This window comes from Miniopterus schreibersii, assembly GCF_964146895.1.
Source record: "Miniopterus schreibersii genome assembly, chromosome: 9".
Taxonomy (NCBI): domain Eukaryota; kingdom Metazoa; phylum Chordata; class Mammalia; order Chiroptera; family Miniopteridae; genus Miniopterus; species Miniopterus schreibersii.
The window spans coordinates 209,375-225,100 of record NC_138118.1 but is presented as its reverse complement, the minus strand read 5'-3'; the positions used below and the strand labels follow the sequence as shown (position 1 = coordinate 225,100).

The following is a 15,726-nucleotide window of genomic DNA, read 5'->3' as shown; positions in this document are numbered from 1 at the left end:
GAAGTATAAACTATTTTCTTCCTTCTCAGTCAAGACCTCCCCAGAACATTCCTATTTTCTGTGAAACTACCAGGACATAAGCCTAGAACCAAATTCTTAAATCTACATAAAATTTAAATCTAAATAAAATTGTCAAAACTTTGCAGGCTACTAATTCCCTAAAATACCAGACTTGACTTGAGAGCAGCAGTTAGGACTCCACTGGTTCCCCCAACATTGTGCAAACGAGGAAATGGAAGCGGCCTAGTGAACATCAGGCCCTTCACAGTGAGATTCCGGAGCAATTCCAACCCGGTGCTCACACTGCTGCTGGCAGAGGGTCCTTTAATGCAGCAACAAGCCCACCTCCAGAGCCTGAGGACTTGACTTTGAAAGGCAGACTAAGTGCCAGCCCCAGAGCAGATCCAGCACTGGCTCTGCAACCAGCAGGCCCTCCCCATGAGCACCCAACTCTGGGTGGGCCCTGGCGGGGGTGTGTCTCTGCACTCTCCCTGCAAAGTCACACGGCTCAGTGTCAGTAAACGGGGAGCAGGTGTGAAGTTCAAATGGTGGCAAATGTGCCACTGAGACACAGCAAGGCTTTACTGTGACCAAGCTGAGGTTTAACAGCGGAATAATTTGACTATTTAAAGAACTACCACATATTAACATCTCAATTTTAATGTCATTACTGAAAAACAATGATTTCCTATCCATGGAAAATAAAACACCCACTTACAAAACAGACCACAATAAATAACATAAGAGGTCATTTCTAAAGCTTCCAAAAGATTAATGTAACTTTAAAAAGTCAAGACAAATAGAATCTTTCAAAATCAGATTAAGGTAGCACAAAATATTACCTTTAATACTTACTTCTGTAATCCTTGTAGCTGGTTTTTAACAGTTCCATGGATCATTTTAATAAAATTTGTATTCCAATTGAAGAGAGAACTAAGAAACCTCCTTCCCTGTAAATTTAGAAAATAGGATACAATGATGAATTAAAACCAAATAAAAAGTTCCCAGTTGGTAAAAAACAAAAAATTCTTTGAATGTTTAGTAACACTGAAGTTTGCTATTCCCAACAAAGGAAGATCTGTAATTATAACTTGGAACCTGCAGACTGAAGTGAGATGGGCAAGCGGCTCCTCCTGGGTGGGACGGCCAGGGGAGCCTTGCACTAACAGTGGTCGCAGGACAGGCAGGTGGTGGCAGACGCCACCAAGCTCCTTCCTGTCTCTACTTATAGACAGGCAGTGACCACACTGCCTGCAGTAAGCTAAACGGTGTGCACACCTATTGCCTGGCTGCCACGGTGTCTACATAACCATAACAAAAAATGCTTGAAATCTTCCGTTTTGGGGTGGGAATGGAATTGAACATCAGTTCATTTCATCTTTAATAAATGAGAAAACAGATGACTTGTACATTTAAGAGGCTAAGTAGTTGCCCAGCTAGAATTTCCAAGTACATACAGTCCTCAAGTTACAGATGGCATTCACATTCATGCAATGTTAATTTATATTCACGCTGCTGGATCACACGTATGAGCCTAAGAAGCAAAAACATTCACCCTCTGTAGAGTGCATAAAACACACCTACCAAGGATTTCCCTGGGGACGGCACCTCCTCAATGCTCCCAGCACACTGTCTATGGAATACTATGGAAATGCAACACACATTCCCACACATGGCAGGGGAACCTGCATGCAACAGGCTAGTTAAAAAAAAAAAGTATTTACTGGAAATAACTTGTCTGTAGAGTACAAGATATTTTTTGTTTACTCAGAATGACTGAAAACTGACCTAACCAAATTAATGACTGGTTAGGAAACCAAGTTCAGATATCTTAAATTCAAAAGAGCATGCCAGTAAAAAAGTTATAATGCTCACAGGTATATATTTGTGCCTCTGACATATACTTGCACACGTATATGTAAGTTAGACAAATGCAATTCATCAACTGCTGTGTGTAGGCCAATGAAAACAAAGTTGACATGTCTGAATCCACTCTCAGCTTCTTCACGCTCCCCAAATTTCCTGACAATCCTGGAGACTGAGGCACAGGCCCTGTGAAGAGTCTCTTCCAGGGATGACAACGCAGTAACAGCAATAAGTGCAATCAGAGCACTTCCTGTGAGCTTGGCCTGCTGGGCGCCGCACTCAAGTACCACGTGCATCACCTCCTGTGCTCCTCACAGCTCTACCCCTGCTTTACAGAAGGGAACACAGGCTGGAAGTGGTCTGGTCAGGGTCTGCCCTCATGAAGCGCATGTAAAGGAACTGGACACAGCCCCTCAGACCCCAGAAGCCAAAGATCTGGGTCAGTACGGTAACTACACATGGCCCTGGCACCTGGCTGGCTGAAACCATGCACTGTGGTAAGGGCAGACCAGTCAAACCCTGTCTCTACCTCTGACTGGCTGTGAGGTCTCAAGCAGATTCTCCATGTAGAAGCTTTGAAACTGGAACTCCTCCTCCTCCAGGAAGTCTGTCCCCACCTCGCTCAGGGAGGAGCAACCACTTCCTCTTTGCCTCAAATATATGCCTGTTGGGCCACTAAACACAAAGGCTACATCCTAAACACGAGCAAGTTTGCTGTGCGCCCCTAGCATGGGAAAAAGTCACAGCTCATGACCAACTACTGAAAGGCATCATCCCACAGAGCCATGCAGGCCACGCTGTAGTTTTTAATTCTCTAGTGGCCACCTTAATAGAAGTAAAAAGAATTCATTAACTTTAACATACTTATGCAAGCCAATATATCCAAAATATCATCATTTAAATATATAATAAATATATAAAAGTATCATTATTTTTTAAAAATATATCTTTATTGATTTCAGAGAAAAAGGGAGAGGAAGAGAGAGAAAAAAACATCAATGACGGGAGAGTCGTCATTGATCAGCTGCCTCCTGCACACCCCCAGCTGGGGATCGAGCCCGCAACCTGGGCAATGTGCCCTGACCAAGAATCGAACCTCGATCTCCTGGATCCTAGGTCAATGCTCAACCACTAAGCCACGCTGGCCAGGCATAAATATATGAAATTAGTGAAACGTTTTACATTCTTTTTCATACTAAGGTTTTTTTAAGATTGAGAAAGTATGTGTATTTTGTAAAACTTCACCTTGAAATTTTTGAGGATCTTATTTTTTTCCTCTTAACTGAAACTCAAATCCAAAGCGACAGTAATTTCAGAGCCTTTTCTGTGTCACTTTAGTGTCCCTATCCAACAGAGTGGTCTGAGCAAGTGACTTCACCAGCCCGGAAGGATGACGGACTAAGTAGGAGGGCCAGTAAGTCCCCCCACCCCGCTTCCTCCTGCTCCAGAGGTTCAGCTAGAGCACTACAGCCCTGTGAACAAGCCTGGGCAGGGAGAGAGATGGGCCACCCAGTTGTTCCAGCCCTTTCTGCAGCATGGGCACACATGGCCAAACAGCTGTGGCAGAAGAGCCAGCATGTCACACAAGTGTGTTCAATCAGAGGTTTTCACATAAGACCACCAATCACAGAAGCTGAGTCACTCCCACTCCACCCCTTTAGAACATCATTCTAAATGACATCAGGATTCGCTTCAGAACAACCCGAGTGGGGTGGGGAGGTAGGATACAAAGGATACAAGATTGGTCATGTGTTGGTATAATTCATACTAAATTTTGAATCCAAGTGTATTTTATACTTAAGGTCACAATTTAACTAGCCACATTTCACGTGCTCAGCAGCCACACATGGGCAGGACCATGAGAATGGACAGTGCAGCAGAGGGCCAGAGCCTCTCTATGGATTTACTGGATGGGCAGAAAAAAAAGACTGTGTGATGGCAATTCTGAGTCTACGCCAATTAGGAATTAAGTCTGAGGGTCAGACCTAATCCATGGGGAAGAGATTTCTCAACCTTGTTTTTAATCATTGTTAATTTAAAATGCAATCAGTTTCGCCAGGATTGGCACAGCCCCTCCCCCCCATCTGATTTAATGATGAAATAAGCAATGACTTGTAAATGTTGCTTAATATTGCCAGGCAGTGAAAACACTTTGCAATAAATAGCTCTCAGTGGCTAAGATGACTCATTACCACACTGAGCACAGTACTAACAGCAACCATGTGAACTTGGAGAAGACATCCATTAATAAAAAGCAGTTCACAGATACACCAGAAAAGAAAAACAGGTTACCTCTTCTTTCTTGATGTAATTAATACTTATGAAGCACTCAAGTAGCATATTTTTAATTTCTCTACTTTCCTCTAAGTCATAATCAAAGCAATACAAAGCTTGATGAACATGCCAAAGTCGACTTATGTCTGCACCCTAGGAAGGGCAAAAAAGAAAAAACGTGAGAGGTTTACAATAAACAGAAAGGTCACTTTTCAAAACAACTATAAGAATATTTTATATCATAAATAATTACAATTCTAGATTATCAAAAAGAAAGAATGACAAGAGAAAACAGTTAAAAATTTGCAAATGTCACTTGCAACTCTAGAGAACACTTATTAATCCTCAGGAGGATATGTTTTTATTGATTTTTTTTTTTTGAGAGAGAGAGAAGGGAGAGAGAAACATCGCTGTGAGGGAGAAACATTGATCAGCTGCCTCCTATACACAGCCCAACTGCGGATTGAACCCACAACCTAGGTATGTGCCCTGACCGGGAACTAAACCCACAACCTTTTTGGTCAAGGGATGCTCCAAGCAACTGAGTCACCCAGCCAGGGAGAGAGAACACTTTTTTAAAACAGGAAATGCCAGCAGAGACACTGATGCCCAGCATTGTCCCCCAGTTTCCTGTGACTGAAACGTCTGCGTCTGCACTGTGCAGTGTGACAGCTGTTAGGCCATCAGGCTGTGCACCAATTGAAACGTGACTGGAGCGACTGGGGAAAAAACTTTTCCTTTCCTTCACTTTAAACTAAATTTAAATTTAAGTAGCCCCATGTGACTACTGGCTACTGCAGTGAACAGTGCAGGCGTCGAACATTAGGAAGATGCAATTTAAAACCTAACAAAAATAGCCAGAAAATAGACTTTTTTTTTAAAAGTCAATGCTGGCGTACAGATAAGTCCTGACATATAACAGGGCTTTTTGTCACTCCAGGGCCGGCAGGAGAAGTCACGTAGCCAGCTGAGGGTTCTGTCATAAAATTGACTGCTCCCTGGAGGCCAGTGACTCTCACAAGGACTTAGGAACATGAGTAGCCCACACTTTCCAGAGAACTGTTGGCAATGTGCATCAAGAGATGCAAGCTCAAACCCACCGACCTACAGATTTCATTTCTAGAAACCTGCCATAAGGTAGGAGAGACAAAAGGTAGGGAATGCCAGAGAAATTCCTATCACTGAAGTGACAACCATCACCTTGGGGGTGGAACTGTGGGTGGCTTTATCTCCATTTCCCCTTTTCTTTATTTGCTCCATTTTCTAAGATGAATATAAGTATCTGCTGTTGCTTGACTGGGGGAAAAAGGAGTTCTTTTTCTGGACTTGTGAACTGTATGCCAAAAATTACACAATGAGAAACAGCCCAAGTTACATCCAACCCTCCAGCACACTGTCTGTTGGTCCCCAGGCCTGGGCTGCAGTCTGAAGCAGTCCCTTTCCACTCTGCCAGTGGGCACTGCACCTGGGTCAAAGGCTCTGCCTGATGACTGCCACCCCAGTCCTCCTTTGTGCACATCCCATCTGTCCTGTCCCAGCAGGAGGCCTGCCTCTGAGGACCACAAGAGCATGGAGGCTACCCAGCCTCTTGTCTCAGGACTGCCACTCCCGTCTCTCTTCCCACCTGAGCTCACACGGGCAGGCGGAATTGGAGTAGTCTCCTTGTGACCATGAAGTGACACAAGGGAGGCCAGGGCCACTCATGCGAGACAAAGGAGAAGCCACTGAAGTCAGGCCACTCACGAGCAAACACATTTCCTAACTGGTAGAAATGCGCTCACTTTTTAAGTCAAGTACACACTTAACAAGCAAACATACGGTTTTCGTCTGGAGACTCTTCCTGAGCAGCAAGGTGAAGGCCGTCTTCCCCATGTCCTCTTTGGCAGGCAGGCCCTTCTCCCACCATGTCACACACAAGCCCTGGATGGAGCTCTGCAGCTTTCGTTCAGATTCCGGTAGTGCATATAAGATTCCTAAAAGAGAGGCCATAACTGTTCCACTGGTAAGGGAAATCAATATTGGTTCAAATTCAATAGCACTGAGCAGCGATTTTCAACCTTTTTCATCTCACGGCACACAAACTAATTTCTACAATTCTGAGGCACACCAAAAATGTAATTTTTGCCTGGCATAAAAAATAGGTGTAATTTTGATTCATTCACACTGACAGCTATTGTTGTGTTGGCTGTTGTCATTTTTTTATTTGACAATCGAAGGGAACAGAAGTCAGTGCGTCCGACTCAATAGTCAGGGGTTGCAGGTTTTAAAACTTCTTGCAGCACAAGTTGAAAATCGCTGGTATAGATTCTATGGCTTATAAAGGGTTGCTAAGCAAATATTAGTTTATGTTTGACTTGCCAAAGGCTTATATACATTATTTATAGGCCACAAATGATGGTAATTAAAAAGTTGTTTTACTGCTATTATAAAGCAGATCCATTAGAAGAGAGAACTTCAGAATGGGAAGACTAAGGGGCATGTTGCCAACCCCCTCACTGAAGAGGCAGGCACTGAGGCCGTCCAAAATAGGTGCAATGACACTATGAAACAGTTCACAACAGGGTCACAGCAGGTCTGCAACCACGAATCCGCTACAGCCACCCTCAGTGTGTTGGCCTCAAATTCTGGCTCATTGGTGGAAAATAGTAAAAGCAACTATTATAATAAATACAAAAACTATAGTGCTTTTATTAACAGAAAAGCTCAATAATTAAAATACTAACAATGCACCGTAATTATAACCCACAGACCTCTGAATACATCTCACTACTGCAAAACTGGAAACAAGAACAATACCAGCACCAATCATTTTACAGAAGTTATTTGGAGATGGTGCAAATAAGTAAACTGTGGTAACATTCACCAAGCACCTGGGAACTGTTTTCACACTGATTAGGTACAACTTCTTAATAAGACACCATTTCAGTGCAAGATTCTGAATACAACGTCACATGCACTACACAGACACAGGAGTCTGAGTGATGCTGAAAACGAAGAGCTTGTTGAGAAGGTGGCACACAGAGTTCCTCACAGCCACACAGTGGAGATGAGGGCACACGGGACGTTTTTCTTAAAAATCATTACTTGAAACTACTTTTATATCTATAAAATAATTTTATACAATATTTTATAATCACATCTTCTAATTAATTCAGTCTAGTGTTCCTCCTAAATTAATAACTACAGTTTTACAGTTTAGTTCAAACTTGAAAAGTACCATGCTATAAATTTTAGTATTGTATAGGAAAACTCCCCTAAGAGTCAACAATTACTCCATGGTCAGGGTCATAACATATGTAAAGAAAAAGTTCAATGTCACAAACGTTTGGTTAAATTTAAACTACCTGGCAGGAACCACCAGCTGAGAAATTTAGAATCAGGCCTTTTTCCCTTAATAAGTGCTGGTCCCTAGGTCAGGTGAGACATTCCTGGAAGCCTGCAAACAATGGCAGTCAGCTGCCCAGAAATGCACATTTGCGCCACCTGAAACATTTACATGCAGCTTAAGGTAAAGTAACTACGCAGGACAGCCCATGGAAGAACACTCTACTCCTTGTCTGCGTGAAGTGAGAGAGCCCGATTGCAACAGGGAGCCTTCGCACCCCTTCCCTTCACATCACCCCCCTTCTAAATATTCCCCACGGCAACAGGCAGCTTACCATTCAATATAACAGCACATTCCAGTAGGGCCTCATAGTTCTCACTTTCATTTATTACAGATACAGAAGCAAGAGTCACAGATGTCACTGCATGAATTATTTCTAGGATTTTTTTCTATAAAGAAAAATCAAAGTACGAGTGAACTAAAATCAATGTAAAATTCAACTTTTAAAAGAAATGTAAAAGCTACTAAATTTATAAAAGTCAGGTCACACTTCTAGCTTATTCTAAAAAGTGAATTAAAGTTCAATACAAACAATTCAGTTGTCCAAAAAGCACAGCAGCACTGACTACTAGGTTAATGATGTAGGGTTATAAAAGGGTAGAAGTACAACAAACTTCTAATACTCTTGACTTCAAATTTTAAATTTTACTTAACTTAAAATTCAACTATACACAATAACTACCTTTTAACCAAAAAAGGGAAAATATTTTGTTTCTCAAAGACCAATACTACCATTTTTGAACCATGTTCTGTTTCCATACTGTCTGTGCCCTGGGCCTCCACGGGCTGCCACCCCTCCACGGGGCTTTCTAAGAGCACGTCTGTTAATAACTTCTTGAGCCTCTGCCATAGCTCTTCTTTCTGTTTCCTTGATAATTCATCTAGTAATTCATTTAGGTTGAAAGGGTCAGAAGCATCTTCCTATAAAATAAACGGCAAGTGTTACATTTCGAACACAAAATATCAGTTCTACCCTTTTCATAAAGGCATCAGAGGAAAAGTTTAACTGCTCATGTAGATACAAGTTCAAGAGTTTGGCCCAGTTGAGGTGGCTCAGTGGTTGAGCATTGACCTAGGATCTAGGAGATCGAGGTTCGATTCCTGGTCAGGGCACATGCCCCAGGTTGCGGGCTCGATCCCCAGCAGGGGACGTGCAGGAGGCAGCTGATCGATGACTCTCTCATCATTGATGCTTCTCTCTCTCTCCCTTCCTCTCTCTGAAGTCAATAAAAATATATTAAAAAAAAAAGTTTGTTATAGTTTTCAAAACCCATTCCCACAAGGAAGGACAGGGTCATCGAGCAGAGAGCAGCAGACCCCTCCTCCACCTATTCAGCCAAGTATCCTAATCTTCTGAGTTTAAAATTTCACCCACTTAGCAAAATCGTCCCTAAAATCAATCCATCCAGATGTCTACCATTTTCAGGCCTATAATTAGGTTACAGAAGTGTGCCAGAGCTAAAGTAACAGTGCAGCCAGGCCAACTGATTGCGATTAAGTTTCTGGTCTTCAACCCAGTGGCAGACCTCAACACCCACCTTCTAGTCACCTGTAAACATCCTTCTCTCCCCTTAGCCAATGAGATTATTTCAGAGCCTCTCAACTATCCTTAAAACCACTGTTCCAACCACCACTTCCTCTCCCTCTGAGCAGGTGACCTTACCTCCTCTTTGACACAGCAAATAGAGGCCATTATCAAAGGGCAGAGAGTCCAGCTTAGAGGGGCTCCCTGTAGCCAACCTGACCACCAAAATAGTGACAGTAGTGAATTATAACCCATGAATAGAGTAATCATCATGGGGCCATGCTGATAATACACACATGTACACACTGGCACGTTACAGAATGCCAGTGGAAAAATACAGACGGAATATGGGGTTGGAAAATCAGTTTTAGAACCATGATAGTAATTACTGATTCATGCAACAATCTCCAATGGCTGCTAAACCCAGTGTGTGCAAGTATGATAAGAAGTAGGGTAGTTACCTCGTCTCAACTTCCCCACAGGTCACTTATTAATTACCAAGCTTTAATGGAGAAACCTGGTGGACACCCACCCTAAGCAACAATCAAAATTATAGCACCAATAACGGGGCCTCCACGGCACGTTTCTGCCAAAACCCACACAATGAATTTAACCAGATCATCAAACAAAGGCAAACTGAAGGATATGCCACAAAGCAGCTGCCGTACCCGTCAGGCTGTCCAGCCCATGATGGGGTAGCTGGAACGAATGAAGGCACCTCCAAGAACCTTCCTCATCACGGCACCAGGTGACCCTGCGTCCACCGTGCTACCCAGATGTTGCTAACTTTTGCCTTTAGATTTTAAATTAATATTGACTTAGCTTCATCATCAATTTGGTTTGTGATTTTATTTAGCACTATGGTATGCTGTTTGCGATAATCTTAGACTTCAAACCACTCGTGTACTATGTGCCTCAGACAAATCACCTACACAGTTTTCGTATGGACACCTCTGTGGTGAGTGCAGCCTAGTTTCTGCTGGTTATTTTTGAGTTTACAGGACACCATTTTATAATACAAATCATAGTATAAGCTCATTTCCCTCACAAAGAAAAATAACTTGATGCATGTTGCTACCAATTTATTAGGTTCTTCTCTAATTCTGAGTTATCAGTAACTTGCTTTTAGTGCATTATCACGAGCCAGGTGTGCCTCTTCTGCCCATAGTCACAGTATTTGGGGCCAGTGCCTTAAACGTTGGGGTTCCTCAGAGTCCTGAGCTAGGCTCGTTTTCTCTTATTCCACTACAGACGACCCCATGACTAAGTTTCTACTGGAGCTGATGACATTCGACTTTGTCTCTAGCCCAGACCTTTCCCAGGCTTCAGACACATCTACCATCCGCCTCCTGTGCTGTCCTATTCACGTCCCCCGGCAGTCACTCCACACGCCCAAAACTGAGCCATCTTCTCCCCCAAACCTGCCCCCTGCCCAAGTTCACAACCTCACTGAATGGCTCTACAAGTCAGAAAACAGAGACCCTCCCAGGCCCTTTCCCCACCCGTGTCCAAGCAATCCACAGTGCCGGCACCCACCCCCTCCCGTTTCTGTGTCCTAATCCAGCCATTTGAAGGGAACAGCCTCCTCACACTCTCTGCCTCCGTGTACCTCTCTTCAACCTATTTTCCACGTGCAGCCAAAGAGCAGCTCTGATTTTTCTGTAGTCTCTTCTGCCCCACTTGCTCTTTCCCTTTGGTTGTTCTGCACACAGGTCACTCTCAGCTCAAAGGTCCCATGCCTCAGGACAGTCTCAACTCTCTCATGTGGTAAAGAAAGCCAGGACCCAGCTTCTGCCCCCTGTGCCCCTCCCCTCATGCTGCATTTATACACTCCACCGACCCTTCATGCTCAAACACAAGGTGCCTCTGACTGGCCAACTTCTATGTGCCATATTCCAGAGCTGAGCTTCATAGTCTTTCCATGGGGACGGGAAGCAGTCCACGGCTGGGGCTGCCCCCTCCCCCATCTCTGCCACGTTCTCTGCTGCATGTACACACCTAGATCCACAACACTATACTAACCTGAGGACAAAGAAGTATCTTGTCTTCCTCACTATTTCCTCACTATGCCACCATGCACATAGAACAGAGCAGCAAATATTTAAGTAAATAGAGCACATGCATTACCTCACTGCGCTTCCTTCACCACCTCTTAAAAGCAGGAAATACAATCTGTGAGTAGCTGTCCATCAGCAGGTCTGTATTACTGCACTTTATTTTTTTAAGTAAACCTTGATCCCTAAGGATTCACTGAGGTGACTATATTTCATCTATGAACATAATTTTAGAAAACTGTTTACATTAACAGAGAAAATCACAATGAAGCCAAACATAAAACTTACATCAAGTTGAATGAACTGCAAAAACTCCCCAATCAGCTCCTTAGACACCGCGTGAATGAACACTTCACGTTTTTCCATGGCAGAAGAAATCGCGTCTCACACGTCATTTACTCTGTAACCCTGGTGGGAAACACATGAAAACTTGCATTTGCAATTATATCTTCTACATGACGTAATTTGGTACTAACATCCAAAACTGCAAGGAAATCACCTATGGTAAACTGTAGAGACCACCTATGGTAGACAGTGTCTAACAATATTCTGACATAAAACAAGTCATATCTAAAACATAATTTCCTTATTTTCATGACTGAGGATAGTGTCAACATAACATTGTTATTATCGATTGTTAGTGAAATTGCCAACTAAGGAACGAAAAACCCACATGGCCCCAGGAGGACCATGCACCTCGTTACCTCCACAAGGTGCTCAAGCAGGTCTGTGTCTACTCAGCAAACAACAGGCTGGTCCTGGCTGCTAAATGCTGAAGACGGTCCCTTTCCAAAGGGCCTCCAGAAAAATCCGTTACAGCTGCTTGTTTTTTAGTGTGACACAGGCTCACCTGGGAGCTTGTTAGCGTGAGTATCAGGTGTGCTCAGCCCAGCACACTGCTCCCAACCCCTGCGGGAACCAAAGCTCAACTTGTGTCCCCCAAGAAACCCTGTTTTCCACTGATACTACCTGAACTACCCATGCCGTCTGAAAGACACCAACCCAAAGATGAAGTCACAGCCAAATGATGAAACATGCAGGGGTGGGCAAAAGTAGGTTTACAGTTGTTTATATGGAAAAGACACCCAGGTTATTATTATTACAGTAGCTTTATTAATTCAAGAGAATGTTACAATGGCACAAGAAACCTACTTTTGCCCACCCCATATATGCAACAGGATCCCTCACTTTAAAATAAACAAAAACCTGCAGTTATACATGAAGCAATATGGAAAATTACTGGTACCAATGGCAATGATTATGGGGAAAAAGAGCCAAGTTAAATATAGGATCTCAGATCTGAGGGTCTAAATTAAACCAACAAAAGTAGAAAATAACTTCCCCATACAAGTACCAGTGAAGTCTGGCCACCTCCTTCCACACCTCCCGCCAACTGTGAGCCGAACTTCCTCTGGCCAAGCAGGGCCACAGCTGGACAACCAAAAATGGCTGGTGCCCGCTCACCACTTTAAAAAACAAGCAACATTTGGCCCTGGATGGTCTGCTCAGTGGCTAGAGCATCCGCTGGAGGACCAAAGGGTCAGGGTTTGATTGCCAGTCAAGGGCATGGACCTGGGTTGCAGGTTCGATCCCGGCCCAGGGCATGCTCAGGAGGCAACCCACCCACGTGTGTCTCTCTCATGGTCCCCCCCCCGCCGCCCCTCTTCCACGTTCTCTAAAAATCATGGGGGGGTATCCTCAGGTGAGGATTAACAATGAAAATAAATAAGTAACCAAGCAACAGGACGGAGAAGTGTAGCCAACTACGAGGACTCGGCTCTCCACCGGGGGCTCTGGGAGCCCCGCGCCTTTCCTGGGCCTCGGGTCCCGGGTCCCGTCTGCGCAGAGCGCCCGCCTCCCGCACCCTGCGCGTCCCCTCGCTCTGCCACCAGCGCCCACCGCGCCCACCTCCCGCCAGCCCGCCGCCCAAAGCCACGCCGTCGGCGCGGTGCGGTTTGTGCGCACACCCCGCGCGGCTTCCAGGGCGCGGGATCCTCGCACCGCCGTCACCCCCCAGGTCCGACGCCACCTGCGGGCGGGGCCGGCACCAAGAACAGAGCCCCTCGGGCTAACCGCCCTCAGAACCGAGACGCTTGACAGCAGGTTCGCGCGCACGACCCGGGCTATCTTCTCGGGTGAGAACCGGGCGGGGTCCTTCCTGGGGGTGAGTCCCGGGCCGGGCGGGGTCCTTCCTGGGGGTGAGTCCCCGGCGGGGTCCTTCCTGGGGGTGAGTCCCGGGCCGGGCGGGGTCCTTCCTGGGGGTGAGTCCCGGGCCGGGCGGGGGTCCTTCCTGGGGGTGAGTCCCGGGCCGGGCGGGGTCCTTCCTGGGGGTGAGTCCCGGGCCGGGCGGGGTCCTTCCTGGGGGTGAGTCCCGGGCCGGGCGGGGTCCTTCCTGGGGGTCAGTCCCGGGCCGGGCGGGGTCCTTCCTGGGGGTCAGTCCCGGGCGGGGTCCTTCCTGGGGGGTGACAGTCCCGGGAAGGGCGGGGTCCTTCCTGGGGGTGAGTCCCGGGCGGGGGTCCTTCCTGGGGGTCAGTCCCGGGCCGGGCGGGGGTCCTTCCTGGGGGTCAGTCCCGGGCCGGGCGGGGTCCTTCCTGGGGGTCAGTCCCGGGAAGGGCGGGGTCCTTCCTGGGGGTCAGTCCCGGGAAAGGCGCGGGCGTCGTGGGCCCAGGCCCGGTGCCCTCCTCTGTCGCCTCCTCAGAGGCGCCGGCCGGGCCGTGGGTTCGGACGCGGCCCACGCGGAGGATGCGGGCTGGGGCTCGACTCGCCCGACCCGCCGTTCCCGGCCCCCCGCCCCGCGCCCTTGGTGGTCGGCACCCCCGGCGCTCACCTCGTCCTCGGAACCCGCCGTTTCCCGCGCTCGGACCAGATTCAAAACCGCCCGCCCGCGCCAGCGACGCGATCCTCCCGCGCGCGCGTCACCACGCGCCGCTCTCGCGAGATCCGGGCGCTCCTGGGCGGGGCCACTGGCGGGCGCGCCCCTCCGTCCGCGCTCCGGCCCCGCCCACACGCCCGGGCCCCGCCCGCACGCCCGGGCCCCGCCCGCACGCGCCGGCCCCGCCCCTTCCACGCGGCTCTGGGTCAGGCGTTTCCAGTCGGGCGTCCAAACTGGATTTACCGTCGGCTTGCGCGGTTCCGCCTGCGTGTGCCTGAGGACGGCGCCCCAATAGGCTGCGCTGTGCCTGAGGACGGCGCCCCAATAGGCTGCGCTGCGCCTGAGGACGGCGCCCCAATAGACTGCGTTGCGACTGAGGACGGCGCCCCAATAGGCTGCGCTGCGCCTGAGGACGGCGCCCCAATAGACTACGTTGCGACTGAGGACGGCGCCCCAATAAGAGCTGCCCTGTGACTGAGGACGGCGCCCCAATAGACGGCGCTGAGACTGAGGACGGCGCCCCAATAGACGGCGCTGAGACTGAGGACGGCGCCCCAATAAGAGCTGCCCTGCGACTGAGGACGGCGCCCCAATAGACGGCGCTGAGACTGAGGACGGCGCCCCAATAGACGGCGCTGAGACTGAGGACGGCGCCCCAGTAGAGCTGCCCTGTGACTGAGGACGGCGCCCCAGTAGAGCTGACGTCGCCTGTACATCCGGTGGCCCCCCACTCTCTCGGGAGCGGACCCCCATGGACCACACCCGCGTCCGCCCGACCCCTCCTCGCCAGTGTTTCTAAATCGCACAGTCACGTATTGCGCATCTTTACGGGTTAACATATGGAATGAGACATATACACATATTAGGTATTTTGTGACCATAATGCTCTGCACTGGACAACTTCCACCTGCATGGCGGATAAAAATAGATCAAAAGCATGTAATTATAAAATGTAGGTACTGATTAATTTGAAACTCGTTTTTTCTTTTGGAGAGGAAGGGGGCGGGGGGGGGCACCCGGATGAGTCGCCGCGGGGCCGCCTCCCGCGCGCCCCCTGCTGGGTCGAGCCTCAGCCGGGCCTCCCGGCCCCAGGCCCGCGCTCGCCGCCTCCCGCGCGCCCCCTGCTGGGTCGAGCCTCAGCCGGGCCTCCCGGCCCCAGGCCCGCGCTCGCCGCCCGGCGGCCGGGCTGCGGGCTCCCGCCTCCCGCCTCGCCCGAGTCTATTTTCTCCGTCGCTCTTTCCGAGACAGGGACGGGGAGGGGGAGGCGCAGGGCCGGGCTCCCTCCCGCGGGCCGGGCCGGACCAGACGCGGCAGAGGTAGCGCCCCGTCGGCGGAGGCGAACCCGGGACCCTTCCGTTCAGCGGACACTTTAACCACTGAGCCAAACCAGCCAGCGCTGACGCTAAAATTTTTTGGAAGCACACCTTTTAATGCTATGCTCGAGACTATTTTAAAAATCAATTTATGTTTCCAAGGATGAATATTCTATTCTGATTTTTCATGTTTATAGATGTAAATACAGAGAAAACTTGCACACATAAATAAGGGCACAAAAGTGAAAAATTAATAGCAATGTCACACAATTCCTTGAATGTATTTTAGTTAAATACTAAAAATCACACACTGATTCTCATCAATTTCTGCTAATTCCATTTGTATCAGCTAATAACTTGATTGGGCTTTCCTTCCATTTTTGTTGAAAGCAACAACTTGGAAACAACCTGAATTTCAAAAGGACTTTTTACCTGGT

The 15,726-nt window shown here is 47.8% G+C and overlaps 1 protein-coding gene across 3 annotated transcripts in view; it reads right to left on the bottom strand.

Annotated features, from left to right (window-relative positions):
* Positions 1 to 14,043, bottom strand: part of NCAPG2 (non-SMC condensin II complex subunit G2) — a 49,642-nt gene extending 35,599 nt beyond the window's left edge. For 2 of the 3 annotated variants that reach the window (XM_081147427.1, XM_081147429.1), the window contains exons 1-7: positions 13,932 to 14,043; positions 11,393 to 11,512; positions 8,258 to 8,446; positions 7,800 to 7,914; positions 5,959 to 6,113; positions 4,159 to 4,293; positions 856 to 950 (exon numbers count right to left, since the gene is read on the bottom strand). In XM_081147427.1, the coding sequence (XP_081003553.1) occupies positions 856 to 950; positions 4,159 to 4,293; positions 5,959 to 6,113; positions 7,800 to 7,914; positions 8,258 to 8,446; positions 11,393 to 11,470 (767 nt within the window). In that variant the 5' untranslated portion in view covers positions 11,471 to 11,512; positions 13,932 to 14,043. Of the gene's footprint in view, positions 1 to 855; positions 951 to 4,158; positions 4,294 to 5,958; positions 6,114 to 7,799; positions 7,915 to 8,257; positions 8,447 to 11,392; positions 11,513 to 11,808; positions 11,863 to 13,931 lie in introns of those variants that run through there. The other variant, XM_081147428.1, reaches the window with a different exon arrangement.
* Positions 14,044 to 15,726: the final 1,683 nt, after the last annotated feature.